This window comes from Pelobates fuscus, chromosome 2 (genome assembly GCF_036172605.1).
Source record: "Pelobates fuscus isolate aPelFus1 chromosome 2, aPelFus1.pri, whole genome shotgun sequence".
NCBI lineage: Eukaryota > Metazoa > Chordata > Amphibia > Anura > Pelobatidae > Pelobates > Pelobates fuscus.
The window spans coordinates 21,929,866-21,952,527 of record NC_086318.1 but is presented as its reverse complement, the minus strand read 5'-3'; the positions used below and the strand labels follow the sequence as shown (position 1 = coordinate 21,952,527).

At 39.7% G+C, this 22,662-nt stretch overlaps 1 protein-coding gene across 1 annotated transcript in view; it reads left to right on the top strand.

The window, feature by feature from the left end:
• ELP3 (elongator acetyltransferase complex subunit 3) overlaps window positions 1-22,662 on the top strand; it is a 157,583-nt gene that overhangs the window by 107,350 nt on the left and 27,571 nt on the right. The window contains exons 11-14 of the mRNA XM_063442001.1: window positions 7,113-7,203; window positions 7,573-7,638; window positions 10,948-11,175; window positions 19,030-19,111. Of these exons, the coding sequence (XP_063298071.1) occupies window positions 7,113-7,203; window positions 7,573-7,638; window positions 10,948-11,175; window positions 19,030-19,111 (467 nt within the window). The remainder of the gene's footprint in view (window positions 1-7,112; window positions 7,204-7,572; window positions 7,639-10,947; window positions 11,176-19,029; window positions 19,112-22,662) is intronic.

Genomic DNA, 22,662 nt, shown 5'->3' with positions numbered 1-22,662 from the left:
GAGAGGGGATATGATAACATTATACAAATATATTCAAGGCCAATACAAACCATTGTGTGGAAATCTATTCACAAACCGGACTTTACATAGGACACGAGGTCACGCGTTTAGACTGGAAGAAAGAAGATTTCGTCTAAGGCAAAGGAAAGTTTTTTTTACTGTAAGAACAATCAGGATGTGGAATTCTCTGCCTGAAGAAGTGGTTTTATCAGAGTCCATACAGATGTTCAAACAGCTACTAGATGCATACTTGCAAAAACACAATATTCAAGGATATAATCTTTCAATGTAGGGTAATAACTGCTTGATCCAAGGATAAATCTGACTGCCATTCTGGGGTCAAGAAGGAATTTTTTTCCTAGCTTGTTGCAAAATTGGAAGTGCTTCAAACTGTTTTTTTTTGCCTTTTTTTGGATCAACAGCAAAAAACATATGTGAGGAAGGCTGAACTTGATGGACGCAAGTATCTTTTCAGCTATGTAACTATCATTTTAATTATAATTATTTATGTTTCCCCATGAAATTTGGACTAAATTATATGATAAACCAGCGTGAGACTTTTAATGCGTTAAAGGGAAACTCCAGTGCCAGGAAAACAATCCGTTTTCCTGGCACTGCAGGTCCCCTCTCCCTCCCACCCCCCAATCCCCGGTTGCTGAAGGGGTGAAAACCACTTCAGTAACTTACCTGATGCAGTGACGATGTCCCACGTCGCTGCTTTTTCCTCCACGCCGCTCCTCCCTCTGCATTGCGTCGGCTGGCAGGCGAGACTGATCCCGCCCACCGGCCGGGGAGATCCCGTAGGATTAGTCATGACAGTACTCCAGGAAGCAAGAATATTACTAATGAGTAAGAGGGACGGAGTAGGAAATGAAAATGACGTGAAGAGCTGATGGACACGCCACCTCAGTTTAATGGACTGGTGAGTGAGAACAGCTGAATTGAACATAAACCCATGGGACTCACACCCGCGATTGGTTGTAAAGCGGGGAGTGAGAAAAATTAGAGCAGAGGTCATAGTTTAAAGGAAGAAATGGATGGAGAGACGATAACTCCGACTGAGAAATCACAATGACAGGGTGAAATGCGTCTTGGAGCAGTGCAAGAAGCTTTTTCTGGACATTTGTATTGTTTTTATTATTTTGTTATTTTATTTTGTTATTTTTATATTTGAATACATTTACCTAGTTGGGGTTTGGGTCCTACTGGCTTCATCCATCTCCTGCAAAGAAGAGTGGGTCGTCCGCTTATACACCTAGAGCCAGGTTATTCCTATTGTCTCTTTTCAAGTTTAATCAAGAGGAATTAAGAAGAGGGAAGATGTCACCCTTATACACTAAAGCGTTTGTGATCTGAGCCAGTCCCTACACTTATTTCATGAGTGTGTTTCTTATACTCCTTTATACCACGTATTATCTCTGAATATACTTAAAAAAATGATTTAGATCAACTTGAACTATCGTTTACTTCAGGTTTATACTGGGAGCAAGTGCATTATTATCAGCGCTCCACTTAGGAGATTGGTGGCGGATTACGCCCCCTTACGTTACGGTGTATAGTTCTGTAATATGTCTGATTTCTAATGTTTACCAGTAGGTGTGAGGAGTGATACTGTATCGCTTACTGTATCTCAACTGCTGTTCGTCCCGTGCGTTGCATAGGGATTATAAGAGATTGCTGTCTTTATCTACTCCTGGGATATGATACATATGTCTAGTGCCAATAGATCTGCCACAGTCTGAAATCTTTTTATTTTGTGTATCGTAGCACAGGCATTTTTATTACGAAGCATTATATGTCCAAATTTGGGCCAGCGAAAGTTCTGAGGATAAAAAGATTATCTATGGCCAGACGTATATTTTGAGAGCTCCGACACAGTTGATGTTTAGGCTTTTACTACCCAAAATCTTGATATTTCCAGCCTTGTATGGTATGTTGGTAGTTTACTGCTTAATCGAGTGGGAGCCTCTTGATACACATTTAATACAATTCTGTCAAGAAATGTCACAGTTTCAAAATGTGGCCTAGCGTGGTTGGTGACCGAAGGGAGGTGGCCAATCTCCCGACACGGGGTCCGCTCTGAACAGCTACCCTGATGCCCCGCAACCCCCCCTACTTTGGACCGGTGGGGGAAATCCTGGTCCCCACTGGGGAAATGTATTTACATGCAATAGAGGGATCTCTTCTCGAGCCGGCGACCGCCCTACAAGCCTAAGATAGCAACTGGGCCACAGCCTCCACAGTCTTAGGATAGTTCAAAAATCCAGCACTAGAGAGAGTGCCTCGAGGCTCAGTTCGATCAGATCTGCCAAGCTTTCTGGAGGTGCATGCAATACAGACCTCTCTTCAATACTTTGCCTGCTAAACCGGAGAACAAGGATGATGCAGCAGTTAACTGAGCTGGGGGTCCATTTGGAGGCGAGTTCTTCTTGTCACCCAAACAACCGCCTGGCTCTCAGGCGGCCAAGTGGAAAAGGAGGGTCCCTAGATATGAGACTCTGGATCCCCTTAAGGTCTGGGCTCAGCAAGGTGAAAAACTCTGTCCCAGCAGACCATTAATCATCAGCATGAAGCACGGCTGTTAATACGGGACTGTGTGAGGGTGAGAGGTGATATTGTGACTGACTTGAGATAGACTTGCGGCGTACTAGTGGCATTCGCTTAGTACATAATAGCAGAGATCCTGCTTTTATTACAGCTACCATCTGTTTATAGTGCAGGATTTTTTGTTGTGTTATTTCTACCCAGCGGCACCAACACTTATTTGTTTTCTATGTTAGTCTATATTTGGTTTCTCACCTTTATACCTGAGACGTTTTACCTGCCTTTCTACCTTCCTTTCTATTCATGTAAAGACAGGCATGCTACGCTAGTTTTGTACCAGAGTTTCTTCATGCACCTTTGTAAAACAATTTGGTATGTGTTTTTAACCATGGTGAGCTCTCCTACGCATGTGTATTCATGTTATAACTCCTATTTGATTGTCAATCTTGCCTCAATAAAACAGAGAATGACAAACCGAATGTAGATCTGTGTTAAGCAGTTACCTTCCGATTGAGTGTTACACCGTACCTGTCAGGGCAGATTTACTTCTCCGAGCCCCATTGAAAGGCTCTTCACATTGCTATCCCAATATTATATATTTTTTTTTTTATTCATTGTCGCCAACTCTTGGGGTCTTTTTACCGACCCATCCACAGGATTGTCTTACTAAGTGCTGAAAGTAGTTGATGGCCAAGGTACATTGGGTGATGTCCACGTATATCATGTTTGTGAACTTCAATTTTTATAATGTCCTGAAGGTTAGCTTGGGCATCAATGCAACATGTCCCACGAACTAGCTTGGGTTGGCGGTCTTTAAAGGTCCTTCTCCTGCATCTGGTTCCCTTCTGTGACTAATTTAGATGGGTGGCATTGTTTGTGCATTCTTCACATGTCAAGCTTGGAATCTGTATTGATGTACCAAGCTTTTCCTGTATATCCTCCACTTTGGTTTTACTTTAGGAGTGTCAGAGAAAAGTCATGCTTTCCTCATTCTTCTGAAATTCTTGGTGTTTCTAAACATTTTGTATTATTTATTTTTTTTCTTCAGATTTTGTTGATTTTATTTATTTTACTAGCATTGCTCACAAAAACTTTTTTCTTTCATGTTCTTTTACCCCGAGGCGCTTCTTATTTCTTTGTTTCCCGTTTTGACGACATTGTTCTGAGTCGTACTCTTTCCACAATGGATGACACATGGGCCACTTAATTAGAGAAGGCATCTGCTCACTTCACCTCCAAGCTGTGCTTCTGTCTCCATTAGTGCTTTTAGAGGTCCTGATCTTATTGTGTCTCACAGATGTTCAAAGCCCACATACTCAGCCAGAGAGGTGTTTTTAACATTAACAAATAGCTACTACTATGAGTACTTCATCTACTTGAAAGAGTTTATATGTGAACGAAAAGGAAGAAAACACAAAGTATAAAACACATTATGCTTCCGAAACTTGAAACTTCTCATGGAATACGTAATGAGAACTAGATTCTTATGATAAGTCGACAAATCTTTTATTTTCTATGCAACAAACACACAACATTAAATGTATTTAAAATTGAGTGGTTAAAAAAAGTGTATATATATTTATTTTTTTACATTAGCATACAGTATTATAAGAACCCACAGATTTTTTTAAAAAAAATATGTTCATTAGTTTTTTGGTTTTACATTTATACTCCCATACAGTGGATTTCTGGGAAATAGTGGCTCCTCTGCTCAGATCTCAGCTTCTGATTGGCAGCTACCTCATATTTAACTATTGATCTGAACTGATAAAGGGGTCACACTTAATCTTAACAAAGTCCGTGTTAACTGCGTTCAGGATGCACGTATGGGTAGCCCCACTTAATATAAGAGAAGGAAAACAATGTAACCAAATGTTGCACCCCACCTAGGAGGAAAGATGAAAGAAAGGAGTGACGTTAAAACAGTCTTCTCATTATTTAATATCCATGTAAGAAATACAGTAATCATGAATAACCACCGGCAAACAAACAGTAAAATTAACAGTAACTGTTGATAAAGCGCTCGGTGCAGACGAGAAACTAGTTCAGTTCTATCACGTTGACTGTTTCGATGTCACTAAATCTCCCCCCCCTATGTATAATACTGTTTATGTATGTTTAAGTAGAACATAAATATTAAAATGGCGGCCGGTGAAAGTTACATAGTTTGAAGGTATAATAAAGCTGAAATAGTAAGAAATGTGAGCATTGACTCACTCTGCAATCAAGTTCGTACTAGTTACCAACAACTGAGGAAAAAATAAATTAAAGACAAAGGAAACTCTCAAAGCCCTGCGGGTATAAGATTTATTTTTCTTTTAATTCATTATATAAGTGATACGTTGACAGAATGCACTGCAGAAAAAGGAGAAGGGGAAAATCATACCTTTTTACAGTTAGTGAAAGCATCAGACCAGGGAGATGCTCGACTGATCAGGAGTCTCTCATTCTGGATTTGGCAAGCTGTCCGCTGCACAACTGAGAGGCCAAAGCTGCGTTTGTCTATCCATGCGCGGCACGAGATGTCCATCCTAGTTGTAGGAGCCAGGCGTCCGCGTTATACTTGCAGTAACTTTTGCAAATTGCACTTGTTATGGTGCTTAGGGTCATTTTGGATGTATTTGAAAGGCAATTGTCAACTCCAAACTCTTTTTTTTAATATAATAATCCTTTAACCAAATCTGAAAGAAAACAAAGAGAGAGATTAAAAAAAAAAAAAAAAAACCTCACCCTATCTTTAGCATATAACAAGATCCTTCAGCCATGTTCATGCACCTTGGGTCAGATTGAAAACCAACAGTTAAACTCTATGGTCTTCCCTGTTTCTGTGCACTGAGTGAAGCAGCAAAGACCATAGAGACTAACTGTCTGTCTTCAAACATTGGGTAGTCTTTCTTGAGCCGACGCAAGCCAAGAATCACCACAACTGAGTAGTTCTCACTTTGACTACTGGATACAGTGCATCTGTCAGTCTGGGGCCCTAGTAGGCACAGGAAAGCCCTAAGTATCGAGGTAAAAGAAAATAAAATTGGAAATAGAGCACGTCCGATTTCTAGCCCCAGGGCTTCTTCTAAAGTAGCTAAACATTTATTGCAATATGAATGGTTAGTGTTTGGATTCCACTGGGATTTACTGACCGGAAGGAAAATATGCTTTTTCAAAGTAATTGATATTTTGTAATGTTTGTGTGGAAAATACTTAAATTCTTTCCTTTGCAACTACTCCATGCTATCCCAGATGAGAGGAGACACATCACCAAATTAGTTTCTGTAGATGCTGAAAAATCTGCATGTTTTTATTAACGCCAAAGAGGCACCATTTCCACTATAGTTTTCAGTGCTCAAAATTACAAGACCTACGCTACTAGCCAAGACTAAATGTTACTCGCCACAGTAAGCCTGGTGAGACCACGGCACAATAACCAATAGTGAATTTCTACTTGCTAAACATTTACTCTCCAATGGCTAGAACGTGAGTGGAAACCCTGGCTTATAGTATTGTTTATAGCATAATGTAGTGGTTATGGTTCTGCACCTACAAACATACCTTTGTATTTCTTACATCTATTGCCTTGACTGTCCTAAATGGAATGATCTGTAATATGCAGGCTGTAGGGGAGGTTTTTAAAGATATGTTTGCAGGACAGACTGCTAGCATCACAGCCTGATCATTAGCTGTATGGGTTATGGTGTTTGTGGGGGTCCCTTTAAATTTAAAGCCGATAGATCAAACAGAAAATGTGTCCCTTTTTTTGTGTGTTTTTCGGCGCTGGGTCACGCTCCGCCTACGTTCCTCGGCGGGGGAGACCCCGCACGCGCATTAGACTTCCCCATAGGAAAGCATTATACAATGCTTTCCTATGGGGATTTCGGCAACGCTGGAGGTCCTCACATAGTGTGAGGACGTCCAGCGTCGTTTTAAAACACTTTTTGTGTTCTATGAACACGGAAGTCTCCTCTAGTGGTTGTCTAGCAGACAGTCACTAGAGGAGGAGTTAACCCTGCAATGTAAATATTGCCGTTTATGAAAACTGCAATAATTACACTTGCAGGGTTAAGGGTGGTGGGAGTTGGCACCCAGACCACTCCAATGGGCAGAAGTGGTCTGGGTGCCTGGAGTGTCCCTTTAACATACTGGATGGATTTTCATTAAATGGGTAAACTTAGATTTCACTTAGGATTCTGGAATCTGGGCATTTTGTACAACAGAAACAACTCCTACTGTACCCATAAAGCACTGCTTATGGTGCTATAAACAATGGAGGATTGAAAATTTAGTGAACCGTCATTTCCTGGTGGTTATGCAGCCTGATAATTTTTTTATTATTAGATTTCTTTTTTGTTGTTTTGTTTTTCCTTTCACACATCGTCTGTGTAATGTAGGGCTGTTCAAAATGCTGGGCACTTAAGCTGTTTTAGAACTACAACTCCGGTGAAGGATTGCTAGGAGGCAAAGCATTATGGGTGTTGTAGTTTAAATCAACTAAGGTGTACCTTTTAGACAATTCTAAATGTAATCTGGTCTGGTGTGTTGATTTTAATTTATACATGGTATTTTTCTCCTTGCAGAGATATCCCAATGCCTCTGGTAAGCTCAGGAGTGGAACACGGCAATCTGAGGGAGCTTGCTCTAGCCAGAATGAAGGACTGGGGCACCGAGGTAAGACATGCTGGCATTTGCCAGACACTGTCACTGATGACTTCGATTGCATGTTTTCATATTTAGGACCTGACAGCCCAACTATTCATGAGATGAAATAGACTGGGTGCCTATAGTGTCCCTTTAATAAGATCTGATTGGGCCTCTTTAATTGGACATAAAAAAATGTATCTTCCTTCGTAATGTTTGTAACTAATTTATTTTTGGAGGGGCTGAGGGTGTGGGGTTGTTATTTAACATCTAGCACAGCACAGTTGTACATGGAATTCTAGAGAATACTTTGTCTGTTCAATAGGAATATATAAAATTAACAGTAATTCTTGTGGTAATTATGATTATATTTTTTATCTCCTTATGCTATACATTTAGTGTCGTGATGTAAGAACCAGAGAAGTAGGCATTCAGGAAATCCATCACAAACTCAGACCTTATCAGGTGGGTGGACTCTGTCCTACATTTTAAAAAGTAATAGAGACTCTGTCGTTGTTCTACCCTGTAAATCTTTGTGTACTCTCCCTTCTTCCTTCCTGCCCTTGGAACCCGGAGTTGAGACCCTCTGCCCCATAGTACCATGAGCCCTCTACCTCACAACCCACAACTCATTTTTGGGATCCTCTTCCTTTTTTATTATATTATATTAGCTTGTTTTCTCTCAATATGTAAAGAAAAAACGAGTGACAAGCTCTTAGAGCACTCTTTATTAGTCATGACAGTTTCCAAGCTTAGTTTTGTTTCCCAAGATCTGCGCTTTTTTCAGAAAAGCAACGCGTGACACCTATATTCCACTATATTCCATGTCAAAGTCTCACTTTAAAAGAACAGCCTAGGCACCATAACCACTACAGCTTTCTTTAGTGTTTATAGTTCCTGGATTGTCCTGGAGAAGTCCCAGTGTGATCTGTCAAACCGTTTTATCACAATGCAACACTGACCTGGGTCCTACATACAAGATTTCATAAATGCCAACGAGCTGACCCGAGCCTTGCCCTAAAGGCTTTTGTTGTTTTGTCGCCTTTTCATTTTTATTTGCTCTTATTCTTTTCTGCTCGCTACTTACACCATTTGTCTATTAATGTGATCGTGGCATTCACAAATTGTAAGAGTCAGACGTTCTTGTTCAGATTGTACATATTTATTTATTGTACATATTGTACTGTTAAAATTAAATGCAAGTATGTAGATTGAAATATATGTTTAGCTCTACAAAAAACGAAAAATAAATATACTGCAAAAGGTACTTAACTTCCAATGAGATGTAGCTTCCTAGGTGGTATTCCCAAATCACCACTCTTTTTAACATGCAAACAAAAATGATATGTGGGAGTCAGCTAAACATCTAAAAAAATAAACCAAACATAGTGTAATACAGTTGTATACAATGTATCTGAGCTTTTTTAAAATGCACTCCGTGTGTTGAGGAAAATGTGCCTTGGGGTGACTCCCCTGGTATAGGCTGGGGGGGCTGTCACCTTCTTTAGATTATTTAGGTTTTGTCCCTGAGGAAGTCCACATAAAGTGGAAGAAACACATTGGAAATCTATTTTACATTGTTTTTATCATTTTTTTTTTGTACCAAATACATTTTTCACAGAGCTGAATTTCCTGACTCTCTGAAATGTAGTGTGGACCAGTCCTGCACCTTGGGGAACCTAAAGAAGGTGATAGCCCCCCAGCCTATACCAGGGGAAGCACCCAAAGACACATTTTCCTCAACACACTGTGAACGCATTTTTTAAAAGCGCAGATACATTGTATCCAACTGTATTACACTATGTTTGTTTTTTTAATTCTTTTTTAGATGTTTAGCTGACTCCCAAACATCGTTTTTGTTTGAAATAAATATTTACCTTAATTTCCTCTAAATCCTCACCCAATATGGTGTTTCAGAACTGAGGACGTCACTGCACATGGTGCTTTCACACACCCAGATGTTTTGACACATTCCTCCATTCATAGGGAGTGGTAGGTTAGAGATGCTGAGCAGTGTATCTCCTGCAGTTTCTTCTTACAGATGTTAAAGGAGTGTCTCTGACTGCCTCGTATTGATTGTAGTTACAGTTAATTAGAAATTAGGGGCTCATAATGCTAATGGAGTCCAGCTGAGAACACACAAACAGCCGACTTTCATGATGCCAACATTGCCACCCTGCCAAGGTCACAACAAAACTTAGAACATTGTTTTACATTTGAATTCCTACGTATTCCGATCATTGTTCAGTCCCATTGACAAGTGTTATTGAGTTCTACACGTTTAATAAATTCATAAAATTTCTGTCACACTCTCATTTGGTTTTTCACATCAAGGCAGAATGTTTTCCCTCAATGAATTTCCTTCTCTATAGCAGCACGAAAAAGCAATCAGGTTGCTAAGAAATTGCTTCCTCATCTCATTAGCAAAACATGCTTAGGGACCAGTTGAGGAGCACAGTGTGAGCTAATGACATATATCACTTTAATGTGCTTTCGTTTGTAAACTGAGCCATCACAAGCACTTGGTGTGAGGTAGGTGTTTCTGAGCTTTCATTTGCCTGCTTTGTGTTTGCATTTAACCATTTCAGCGCTGGCATGGTGAGGCAGTCTCACCATAAACTACATAAAGGGCATTCCTCTATTTGCAAGTACACAAAAGGTTAAAAATCATTAAAAAAAAAAAATTCTATTTTATTCCCAGTACTGGGGTTAACAATATAAATGATATATATAATATAAATGATTCTTCTAGACGCAGAGTGACACCTCCAATAAATTGCAGGAAATTAATATATACGGTATATATTTAAATGAGCAGTTGTCAAGCTAAAAAAATGCTGATTATGTGGATTGCAATAGAAGGGTCATTATTAGCTTACAGGCAGGGCCCTCTCTACCTTTTGTATTTTTCTGTGTATATTGTACATCCTCCACTAATCGTACAGCGCTACGGAATCTGTTGGCGCTTTATAAATACCAGTAATTAATAAATTATACCTAAAGTATCAGGAAATGGCAAACTGCGGGGTGTTTCTTTCCTGGAGAAGTGTTTATGCCGAATTCTGTTCTTTATTGAAAGCTCTGCAGTTCTAGAAAATAGTTGCAATTCACTGAAAGGAACACGCTGGACAAGAGTAAATTAAATAGCCATCTTCTCATTGATTCAAAGAAAAATAAAAAAGTGGCCAACAGAATTGTCAGCGCTTTACAATGATAAAATTTGGATATCTGACAAGTAACTTGCATACAAAATATAACACAGACAAGACCTAAAGAAGGCTCTGCTCGAATGTGCTTACATACTATGAAGTGATCGATTTATTTATAGGATGCTTTTTAAATTTAATAAAAAGTTTCCTTATTTTGTTTCTGAATGTACATGATGAGCAAAATATATATATAAATATATATATATATATATTTAAAAGTTAAAACATCATCACAAAACATCTGTCTGCAGTGTTAACTTGTATTGACCTTCCCAAGCAGATCAGGCAGAACTCTATAAAGTGCATGAAATAAAATAATCAGGATAAAATTAACCAATATGCGAAGATCTGGGGAATGAAGCATACGTAGTGCTTTGTGTGTAGTTGGCAAGATTTAGTCAGAATGGAAGTAAAATAAAATGACTAGACAGAATGCCTGAAATGGGTGAATAATGTGCAGGTAAGGTAGTGATTCTCCGCAGTCAGATGTTGAACCCAAAGCCTTCAAACATATAAACTGCCCTAAAGCGTCACCAGTCTTGTGTGTACCTTTTATTCCTTCCAGGTGGAGTTAATTCGGCGGGACTATGTGGCCAATGGGGGTTGGGAGACCTTCTTGTCGTATGAAGATCCAGAGCAAGACATCCTCATTGGATTGCTGCGTCTGCGAAAATGTTCGGAGCAGTCGTTCAGACCAGAGCTGAAGGGAGGTGTGTCGATTGTGCGGGAGCTGCATGTGTATGGCAGTGTGGTACCTGTCAGCAGCCGTGACCCTTCCAAGTTCCAGCACCAGGTTGTTATAATTATTTGTATTATTGCCATTTATATAGCGCCAACTTATTTTGCAGCACTTTGCAATATTATAAAGGGGGGCGGGGGGGGGGGGGGAGTTTACAACAAATGAGACAAACTTTTACATGTTTTGACAGGAATAATAGGTTGATGAGAACCTTGCTTGAAGAACTTGCAATTTAGAGGACATGTTTGGCAGCAGCACATATTATGGACTGCAGAGAGGCTGCTGTATGGTATCCAAAGAGACCAATTAGGAGAGAATTTCTTTAGTCAATGTAAAAAAAACAGACTGTAGAGAGGCTGCATCAGGCACACTCCTGGCACTCAAAAGGTGAACGTAAAAGAAAACACGGGTTTCTGCGCTCACTCTGTCAGTAGTAGTGCATTTGTAATGTAAAAGCCCATAATTCTTTGCAAATCAATGATCTACCTCCTTACAAGTCTGCATTCTACAATCACACGGTGCTCCGCATGTGTCTGTAATCTCATGAAAGTGACAAAGGTCTTTGTGAGTATGGCCATTTAAGAATTTCTATTTTAGCAGTGAAAAGAAATGAAATAGCCTTCAACTTTTTCTCTCAGACAAATTGGTTATTTTACTACTAGGTTCCACATCTGTCCATACTGACGGGGAAGTGGCAACCCTCCATAACGTGTGTGATATACTCAATAGGAGCTATGACAAAATCTGGTGACATCAAATACGCCGTCAGACGTACATAAAGGACACTATATTGGTGCATTGAACAACATAGTGCAGTAGCTGTGTCCCTGTCTCCAGCAGTGGGGGGTTCTTATCTAGTCTTACTGAGACACTCCTCCTACTGGTCTGCCTTGTTAATGCAGGTCTTAAAATCTCAGCTTCGTTGCTTTTCTGTTAATAATTAGGTTTCTCCTAAATGTGGATTGAGAACCACATTTCAGGCGACTGTCCATCTTTTATTTTTACTTTTTTCTTAGCAGTTCATTATGTTTTTATTGTACTTGGGTTGATTAAAAATAAGGTAAAATGTTCTCTGGTGATCCCTGTGAGGCTTCCAAGGTACTACTCTGTAACTATACATATTTGTGTTAGCAGCACTTTCATGTCACATCAAAGACAAGCCATTTATACAGAGCTTTCTTTCTCACCTATAATGAAATTTGAAATGCTCTCGGCTATGTAATGTCTCACATCAATACAGTACATCAAGTACATTTATTAACGTTAACACAAGGGCTTCTAATGTAAGTTTTTTTTTTTTTTTTTTTTTTTTTTTTTTTTTTTTTTTTTTTGGCAAACTAGGAACTTCCCTGTGGTACATGTGTCTAATTATTTAAAAGGACACATGGAGTATAAGTAACGGGTCTGTCTCCCTGCACATAGTTCTTTATAACTACAGCAATAAGACCCCAGAAGAAGAGGAAGCCGTTTCCTCTAGCCATACAACATGTACATAATATACACATCCCCGCCAGCCCCATCAGGTCCGTTCGTGGATTTCTGTGAAAAATCCAGAGCCACAGTCACAACACACAGCTTGCAAGAGACTTGAAATATTGCTTAGATAACTTAACTATGTTCCTTCAATCCAAAGTATCAAAAAGTCTTGCAGGTGGTTATACATACAGAGAGTCTACAAGTCCTGCAGGTAATCATACATACAGAGAGTCCACAAGTCCTGCAGGGGATCATACATACAGAGAGTCTACAAGTCCTGCAGGTGGTCATACATACAGAGAGTCCACAAGTCCTGCAGGTGGTCATACATACAGAGAGTCCACAAGTCTTACAGGTGGTCATACATACAGGGAGTCCACAAGTCCTACAGGTGGTCATACATACAGGGAGTCCACAAGTCCTGCAGGGGATCATACATACAGAGAGTCTACAAGTCCTGCAGGTGGTCATACATACAGAGAGTCCACAAGTCTTACAGGTGGTCATACATACAGGGAGTCCACAAGTCTTACAGGTGGTCATACATACAGGGAGTCCACAAGTCTTACAGGTGGTCATACATACAGGGAGTCCACAAGTCCTACAGGTGGTCATACATACAGGGAGTCCACAAGTCCTGCAGGTGGTCATACATACAGGGAGTCCACAAGTCCTGCAGATGGTCATACATACAGAGAGTTCACAAGTCTTGCAGGTGGACATACATACAGAGAATCCATGAGTCCTTGTAGGTGGTCATACATACAGAGTCCACGAGTCCTTGTAGGTGGACATACATACAGAGAATCCACGAGTCCTTGTAGGTGGACATACATACAGAGAATCCACGAGTCCTTGTAGGTGGACATACATACAGAGAATTTATTTATTTATTATTAATTTATTTATAAAATATTTTACCAGGAAAGATACATTGAGATTTCTCTCGTTTTCAAGTATGTCCTGGGTCCACAAATCATTGCATCGTTACAGTTAGAGTACAATAAAATACAATATTAATATACCATATATACAAAATTTAACATAGAACAGGTAGGAAATATATAATCAACAATGACAGGTACATTCTGTTTTCAAGTATGTAGAGAGAGATCTCTTAAAGGACTTTAAGCTTAGGGAAGATTTTAATTTGTGCGGGAGGTCGTTCCACAAATGCGGTGCTCTGTAGGAGAAGGAGGATCGGGCTGCTTTCTTTTTGTATTGAGGTAGACTAAGTAAAGTGTTGGTACTGGATCGGAGGTTATAGAAAGTGGGAACAGCCGGGGAAAGCATTGCGTTCAGGTAGGGTGGGAGTTTCCCCGAAAAGCTCTTAAACACAAGGCTGGAAAGATGAAGGGTGCGTCCGGATTCCAGCGACAGCCAGTTTAGTTCTTTTAGCATGTCACAATGGTGGGTCCTGTAATTACATTGTAGCACAAATCGGCAGAACGAGTTATACAATGTGTTGAGTTTATTAATGTGGGATTGCGATGCAGATGCATATACTACATCCCCATAATCGATGATTGGCATCAGCATTTGCTGTACAATCTTTTCCTTTACTGAAGGGCTTAGGCAGGATTTGTTTCTGTACAGGGCACCTAGTTTTGGATAAAGTTTAGATGCAAGCTTTTCTATGTGCAGGCCAAAAGATAGATTGGGGTCTAACATCATACCCAAGTATTTGAAAGAGTGGACTGCGGTCAGTGTGCCATTTGAAATGGTTTTGATGGATAGGTGGGAATTGTGTAATTTAGGTACTGTTCCAAAGATCATTGTGACAGTTTTGTCAGTGTTCAGGAAGAGTTTGTTTTTTGCGATCCACTTTTCTACCTCTGTAAACTGGTCTTGGAACACAGCCTCAAGCTGCGGTAGATCGGAATTGTTCGCATAGATTACCGTGTCATCTGCGTACATGTGTATGTTTGAGGATTTGCAGACATTTGGCAGATCATTTATAAATAATGAAAATAGTAGGGGGCCGAGAATGGAACCTTGGGGAACACCACACGTGACTGGGAGAGGGAGGGAGTCGCTGTCAGAAATGCACACATATTGTGAGCGTTCCGATACATACGATCGAAACCAGTTTAGCGAATGATCACCAATACCTGACTTTTTGGTCTACTGTGTCAAAGGCCTTTGCAAAATCAAGGAAAATAGCTCCAGTTAGGTCTCCTTGTTCCATGCCAGTTTGGATGTCATTGCAAATTTTTAAGAGGGCAGTTGTAGTGGAGTGATTCTGGCGAAAGCCCGATTGATCCACAAGTCCTTGTAATGGGTCATAAATACAATGAGTCCAAAAGTTCTAAGGTCTTGTGAACTCTTTATGTATGACCCCCTGTGAGGCTTGCCACTCTAAGAAAATAACACATTTTTGATACTTTGGATGAGAGGCAAGTGGTAATTTTTTATTTTTTTTTTGCTATCTGAGTACATATTTCAAGTCTCTCGCTATCTGCTAACCTCAGATGCCATTTCTGTGGACACTGCAGCACGTGTACTTGTGGACCCAGCAGAGGATACTGAGCAGTGGCTGCGGCACGTTAAAGTATTGAGTAATTGTAGTTAAGTTCCCTTTTTCATTTTCAGCTGCTGTCTGCTTACTGAGTGACGCAATGGCACTAGTGTGCTTGACTGCATGTCCTTTAAACAACTTGTAGGTAATAGTTTATGGGATATACTCCGCTTTATTGAATATAATGGGATCATGCTAAATTGGCTGCATCTCTTCCTGGTCTGGGAAATCTCCCCACAAATACTGCAAAGCATAAAGATTGAAGCAGAAAAAAAAAAACATGAGGAGCTTTTATTGTAAATATTCAGTATGTCTATGCAGTGCTTCAAAATGCATTAAATAAAGAAATTCTATTTGAACTATTTTAAGGTATTAAAAAGTCACTATTAGAGCCTTCTGATTGTGGTTGTTCAGAGTGATTAAAGCCATCTCTTTTGCATAATATACATCAACATCTACATACCCCACAGGGAAATCATTCAGAGGATGCAGGAAACCTAACAATTACACGGATGTCTTCCTTTGAGTGTTCTCCAGACTGACCACTTATCATCAAGTTTTACTGCCAAAATGTGCACATCATTCTACGTCTCGTATATCACTGCAGGGTATTATAAGTCCACTTATGAAACAGATTTTAGTCAGACACTTTCTGGTTTTCACTGCTGTGCCGGCAATCATTGTGAGCACAAATTTGATTTAATCTCCTAAAATGAGGCTACTATTACACAACCAATTGTGCTGAAATAACACCTAAAGCTACAAGTTCAAATTCACTACTGTTTTCTTTATGTCATATGATGCATATCATTAAAGGGATCCTACAGTGCCAGGAAAACAAACCCGTTAAAACCCCTTCAGCCACTTATCTTAATCCAGCGCCGGACTCCCTCGGCACTGGTTACCTCTCCTCCCCCTGCCGACGTCCGCTTCCGAGTGGAGCCGAATGTGCATTCGCGGCTAGAGGCGCGCACGTGCGCATTTAGACTCGCCTCAAATAAGTGCGATTTACTCCTTGTAAATGACGGAAGCTGCCTCCCTGACAGCCACTAGAGGCTGGATTAACCCTCAGTGTAAACATAGCAGTTTCTCTGAAGTTTTTTCAGCTGCAGGGTTAAAACTAGGGGGACCTGGCACCCAGACCACTAAATTGATCTGAAGTGGTCTGGGTGCCTATAGTGGTCCTTTAAAAATGTGCTTTAATAAAACATAAGGATTTCTGAATACACTTTAATATATTTTCTTCAAAACTGCAAATCCGCTATTCCAACAGTACCAGGATTATAGCTATGTCTGGTACACTCCCACCATGAGAGCAAGACAACTAGCAGTTACCCTAGGATTCCCTCCCTCTCTGTTATATTCAGTTAACATTCTAAATTGTCCTATTTGGCCCATGTGGCTACTTTCCTCTGCTAGGAATTACAGTGAAGCTGCTTCATTTAATCCACTGCAGACAGAAAAATCCATCCGGCATGTAGAGGTTTTCTCAGTGTGTCTGTCTGTCCTTGTATTGTAATGCCGTCTGCTTGGCTTCCAGCAGTCCAGCTCACTTTAGCAATAATCACTATTAAAGGGACACTCCGCTGCCCAAATACAAAAAATCAAAACATCACTGTTTATTAGCTATAACCCCAAGGAAAACATGCGTGCATTTAATTAAGCATTTTTTTCACTGGGAGTATATTTAAATACAGTTTGTAAAAGCTCATGGGGCTTCCAATTATCGTCCTCTGTATTGAATTCCGCTGCTTCATACAGGAACGCCAAGTTGCTGATAAAAAAAATTATTGCCAGTAAATAATTAAAAAAGAAAAAGGTCCTACACATTTCATCTAATAGATTTTAGATTTGATCAGCATAAAATACATAACATGAGATAAAATAACTTGCAGTGGTGTTGTATAAGTAGTGTTCTTCAAACATTCCAAATCGTCCATTTGTTCTGTTCATCCTCTTTCCGATCCTTCTTCAACTGCTCACACTTGACTTTTCTCTGCTATTTATTTCCCATCTGCTATTGGTGCTCACTGGTGGTGATTACATGACCCATCGAAGTGTCACTTTCCACGTTGTGTTCTAACTTCGTCCAATAGTATCTACCAATGACATTATGTAGCAGTTCACCTTTGCTATAATGAAATAAAAAGGATACATTTTGACACTCTGTAAAATGTTAGCAACTATTTTTTTTCAATATCATTGTACATTGCTTTCCTTACGATGGCTGCCTGTTCAGTGGCTTAAAAATTGTAATCTATATTATACCGATTGTTAAATCTATAGTGTCTTTCTATAATGCGTCTTCACTGCAGCCATCAGGGTTCACTCTTGAAAATAGCGTTAAAAATGACACAATAACTATAGCTTTTAGTATATTCTCCACCTATACAGTGAGGTGCTACATGAACTATAATGTCATTTAAATCCAACCTTAGTATTTTTTATACCATATTTTGATTTAATATTATATATAATAATGTCTGTATGTGCCAATTCAAGTACATTTAAGTATTCTGATTTGTGATTGCTTATATCAAATCATGTTATTATTAAATCTGTTATAAACTCATTAGTCAACTAATGAGTATAATAGACATCTATTAGTGAGAAGAGAGAAACACTAAAGAAAACACATTTAGGCTCTAAAATGTTTTTTTATTTATTAATTTTATAAAAATAACCAAAAAAAAACAATCTCAGCATGATCAGAGAGAGCCCTTTGATCACTGATACAGTCCGTACAGCACAGATACTGCACAGTACAGGTATCAGACAGCATAGAAAATCGGGTAAACAATAAAATATATATATATATATATTAATAGTATCAATGTACTAATTACCCTAATCATAGTGATCACAGGGTGGACAAAAAAAAATCCTTTTTTAAAACACTTTTTTACAAACTTTTTAGCACAGTTTAGGCAATTATATCTCTGTCTCTCTCACCTCAGATCGAAGAGAGGGGCAGAGACTATGTCTCCGCTATTGTTAAAAAAAAAAAATTAAAAAAAATCCTTGGCTGAGACATTGTAACAGTGATTGTGGTGACAGGCGGCCACTGCGATAACGTGCTGCAGATTGCCGTCATTGGCTTCCTCTGTACAGACTCTATTGAGACTTGCCAGATATACACTGATCAGCCACAACATTAAAACCACTGACAGGTGACGTGAATAACATTGATTATATTGTACCTCAAGAGGTGGGCTATATTAGGCAGCAAGTGAACAGTCTGTTCTTGAATTTTATGTGTTGGAAGCAGGAAAAACAGGCAAGTGAAAAGATCTAAGTTACTTTGACAAGGGCCAAATAGTGATGGCTAGATGAATGGGGCATTGTATTTTTAAAATGGCAAGTCTGATGGAGTGTTCCTGGTATGCAGTGGTTAGTACCTACCAAAAGTGGTGCAACAGTAATAGGAGAATTAGAAGGAGCATGGTCAAGTGACCATGGCAAGATAGCGAATGAATAATGGAGTGTAAAGAGAAGGCTTTGAGCAGAATGATGAGGGCTAGGAGGTGAGGGGGGTCTTGTAGACATATGTAACGTTGAAGGGACATTCTGCACACTATATTCCATATTTTGGTGAAAGCAATTTCCTTGCCTCCGTCTCTCTGCACACAATTGCTTATCACTACAGTTATTTGTACACATTGTTGCAGCTTTAAGCCTGCCCCTCACTCGTACAAAGCAGGAATCTATGCTTCTCCAAGGCTGCCCAATTCCTTGTCCACATTTTCTTTGGAATGGAGCTGGTCCCAAATGCGAAGTAATTCTTTTTTCAGAAGTAATGACTTAAGTGAAGTGACCCCTGATCTCAGTTACTGCATTGTGGTTCTATGTTTACAGGTCTCCTTATATTCAGATTGTATCACTGTTGTATGATTACCATCTCCCTCTCTCCTCAGGGTTTCGGGATGCTGCTGATGGAGGAGGCCGAGCGTATAGCGAGAGAGGAGCACGGCTCGTGGAAAATTGCTGTTATTTCAGGTGACGTTTCAAAAATACATTTTTTACATACGTAACATCATAAAATCTGTGCATGTGCATCAGTGTAACCCAGGGATAGGTGCCCTCAGCCATTCCAAATACTGGGGACTGCGTTTACCTTGATGGCCTTATAACATCATGAGAGATGTAGCAAATAGCCATTGGAACGGCCCATTAGTTACCATTCCTTGTTCCAATTAGTGGAAACCAAGGACTTTGTTGTCATGGCAATATTTTTAATTTCTTTATTTATTTTAAACTTTATTTTTGTCATGACTGCAAGTTATGGTACGTTAGTGAGCCGTAAAGGTTTAAAGGGACACTCCAGGCACCCAGACCACTTCTGCCCATTGGAGTGGTCTGGGTGCCAACTCCCACTACCCTTAACCCTGCAAGTGTAATCATTGCAGTTTTTTATAAACATGTATTCCTAATGCTATGGTGTTCTTGAACCTATTTAGATGTATTGGCTTTCCTAAATCAAGTTTGCTTTTTTAAATAAAGGAATTTTTTAATCTTGTTCCCAGTGCCGAGACTCCCTCCTTACAGCCGCCTGCTCTGCTTCCCGTGTAGCATGACTCATCTTTGGCTTCTTGCCCAATACATTGCTTCTTATAGAGATTATTGTGGATGAGAAGTACATGCGCATTACACTCACATCCAATCAAATGCTTCCTTATGACGCTAGGTTCTGTCACTTTTTTTTAAACTGTTAAGCAGGATGTAAGATATTTTAAAGAGGAATGGTCACCTTTGTAGTAGTGACCGTTTGCACTCCACTCTTCCTGCCACCAACTGTTCTATGTTTCCTTTTATCCCATCAAATAGTGAAATCCAGTCCTGGGTACCTTGCAGGGTTAACTCCACCTCTAGTGGCTGTCTACGAGACAGCCACTAGAGGTCACTTCCTGGATCATAGCACAGATTATCTGTGCTAGAGCGTCGCTAGACGTCCTCACGCTGTGTGAGGACCTCCAGCGTCGCTCATTTCCTCATCAAATCTTTTTCAATGCTTTCCTATGGGAAGCGCTAATGCGCATGCGCGACATTGCCATGCATGCGCATTAGGTCTCCTCGGCTGGTGGGCGGGATCAGTCTCACCCACCAGCCGACGGAGACAGTAGGAGGAGCGGTGTGGAGGAGGAGACAGCGACGAGGGACGTCGTCGCTGCCTCAGGTTTCGGGATGCTTTTCACCCCTTCAGTAACTGGGGATTTGGGGTTGGGAGGGAGAGGGAACCTCCAGTGCCAGGAATATGGATTGTTTTCCTGGCACTGGAGTTTTCCTTTAATCTACCAACAATACAGTGATACAGAAAGTTAAAATAATCTTATTAGGTAATACATGTTGTCGAAACAACCTCTCTTTGCCAGGTAGTGTTCCGTCATGGTTTTTGGGTTTTAGATAATAATCTAATGACTAACTCTTTGCAGGAGTTCTATACCCTATCTCAGTGTCTTTGAGTGTCAGGAATGGTGTTCCTGCATCTCATGGCTGCTGAGTTGCAGCTTCCCAGACGGTTGGTTTCGTGTTCCGATGTCTGTGTGTGGCAATAGTTTTAAAGACATAAAGAACCAACTTACTGTTGTACTTAAATGGGGTGAAGGAAAGATATGGGAGTAAGATTGTGCCATATTATCTAAAAGTCAATTTCTATAAAACACATACAGATGTGTACAAAGGATTTCTATAACAGAACCCCTGCAAGTTACTATCGTCTTAAAGAAAACTATTCCTCAATTGAAAATGATCTCAAACGTTCTCCATTGTGCTTTGTGTGAAAGAGTTACTGGATGCCAGTCCCCCTCTGTGATGGAATGAGATACCAAGGCGACATGAAAATGTTTCTGTAACACAGTTACAGTCTAAGTTGTTAAAGTCTAAATAACATGTAATAACTATTGAAGCTAGTATCCAAAATAAATCCTGAGTAGCAGTCAATCAGGAAACTGAAGTGCTTCATATGCATTATTATTATTATTATTACTATTATTATTATTATTACTATTATTATTATTATAATTATAATTATTATTATTATTATTATTATTACTATTATTATTATTATTATTATTATTATTATTATTATGTTCTAAACACCCAGAAATTTTAAATAGTCCAGAAATTCCAGAAAAATGTTAACCCAGTAACAACCTGTACTAACCGTTAATCTTACTCCCATCAATACTATTATGTTGTAAACACCAGAGACCAGAAATATTAACATGTTAACCCATTAACAACCTGCATGCTTTAATCTTACTCCCATCAGCCTGCATGAGGACTTTTGACAGGTACATCTTCTCGGCTCCTGTCCTCTGTTAGCAGGTTACTGGCTGACAGTAGTCTAGTTAACCAGTACCAACAAAAAAATAACAATAATAAAATATTAGACTAAACTGATATAGAGATCGATATAGTTGCATAGTGATAAATAGACATAGATAGATAGATACAGTGAGGAAGAGAATTAGATCTTTGGATGACTTCCTTGCGGTCTATGAGCATGTTTTTGGTACTCGGTGGATAGATTTTCACGTTGCGGATGTTAACGTGGCTGTCTAGTATGCTTTATTGTTAGTATTCAGGTTAGACTTTCATACAGTACCCTGCGGCTGCAATGTCTTGAACGCCAGTTCAAGAAATAAATGTACAGTGTATTCCGTTTTTATCAATACCATTTGTAATTGAACATGCTGTAAAAGCAAACGTACTTTTCTTCTCCGGATTGAATTTTATATTTTCTTTAACCTTATCTCGTCGCTACATGTTTTTCATTTGTACTTTTTGTTTGAAAGTAATTGGATTTCTCCATCTATTAATAAGGTCTCTTTCTTTTCTGATTTAATATTAAATTTTTTTGGATGTCGAGGATCTCCCCTTTCTTATAGCAAATATGTAGACTTGATCTATAGGAATTTCATTTTACATTTTCACACATATCAATGCATACTCTGTTTATTCAGCAGAACACCAGTTAATCACGTGAAAAGTAATTCACAAGTGTAGACGTAAAAAGGACTCTATAGTCACCAAAACAACTTTAGCTTAATGAAGCAGTTTAGGTGTATAGGCAATACCCCTGCAGTCTCACTGCTCAGAATGTGTGTGGCCGCTACCCCTCTGTGGGGTCAGGGAAATTAGTCCTCCCGCCAGTTGCTGTGTAGAGCAGTTCCTCTGTGCAGTATGTTTGTTAAAGTTCCCATTTGAAACTGCAATGCTGTGTGAGAGGATAAAGCTCTGGGGATTGGGGGTCGAGGGGGGTGGGGGGGGGGGGGGGGACGGACTATCTTATCCAGCCGCTGTATGGCTCACATAGTACCCAGGACTGGATTTCACTATTTGATGGGAGAAAGGAAACATAGAACAGTTGGTGGCAGGAAGAGTGGAGTGCAAACAGTCACTACTACAAAGGTGACCATTCCTCTTTAAAATATCCTACATCCTGCTTAACAGTTTAAAAAAAAAAGTGACAGAACCTAGCGTCATAAGGAAGCATTTGATTGGATGTGAGTGATGCGCATGTACTTCTCATCCACAATAATCTCTAT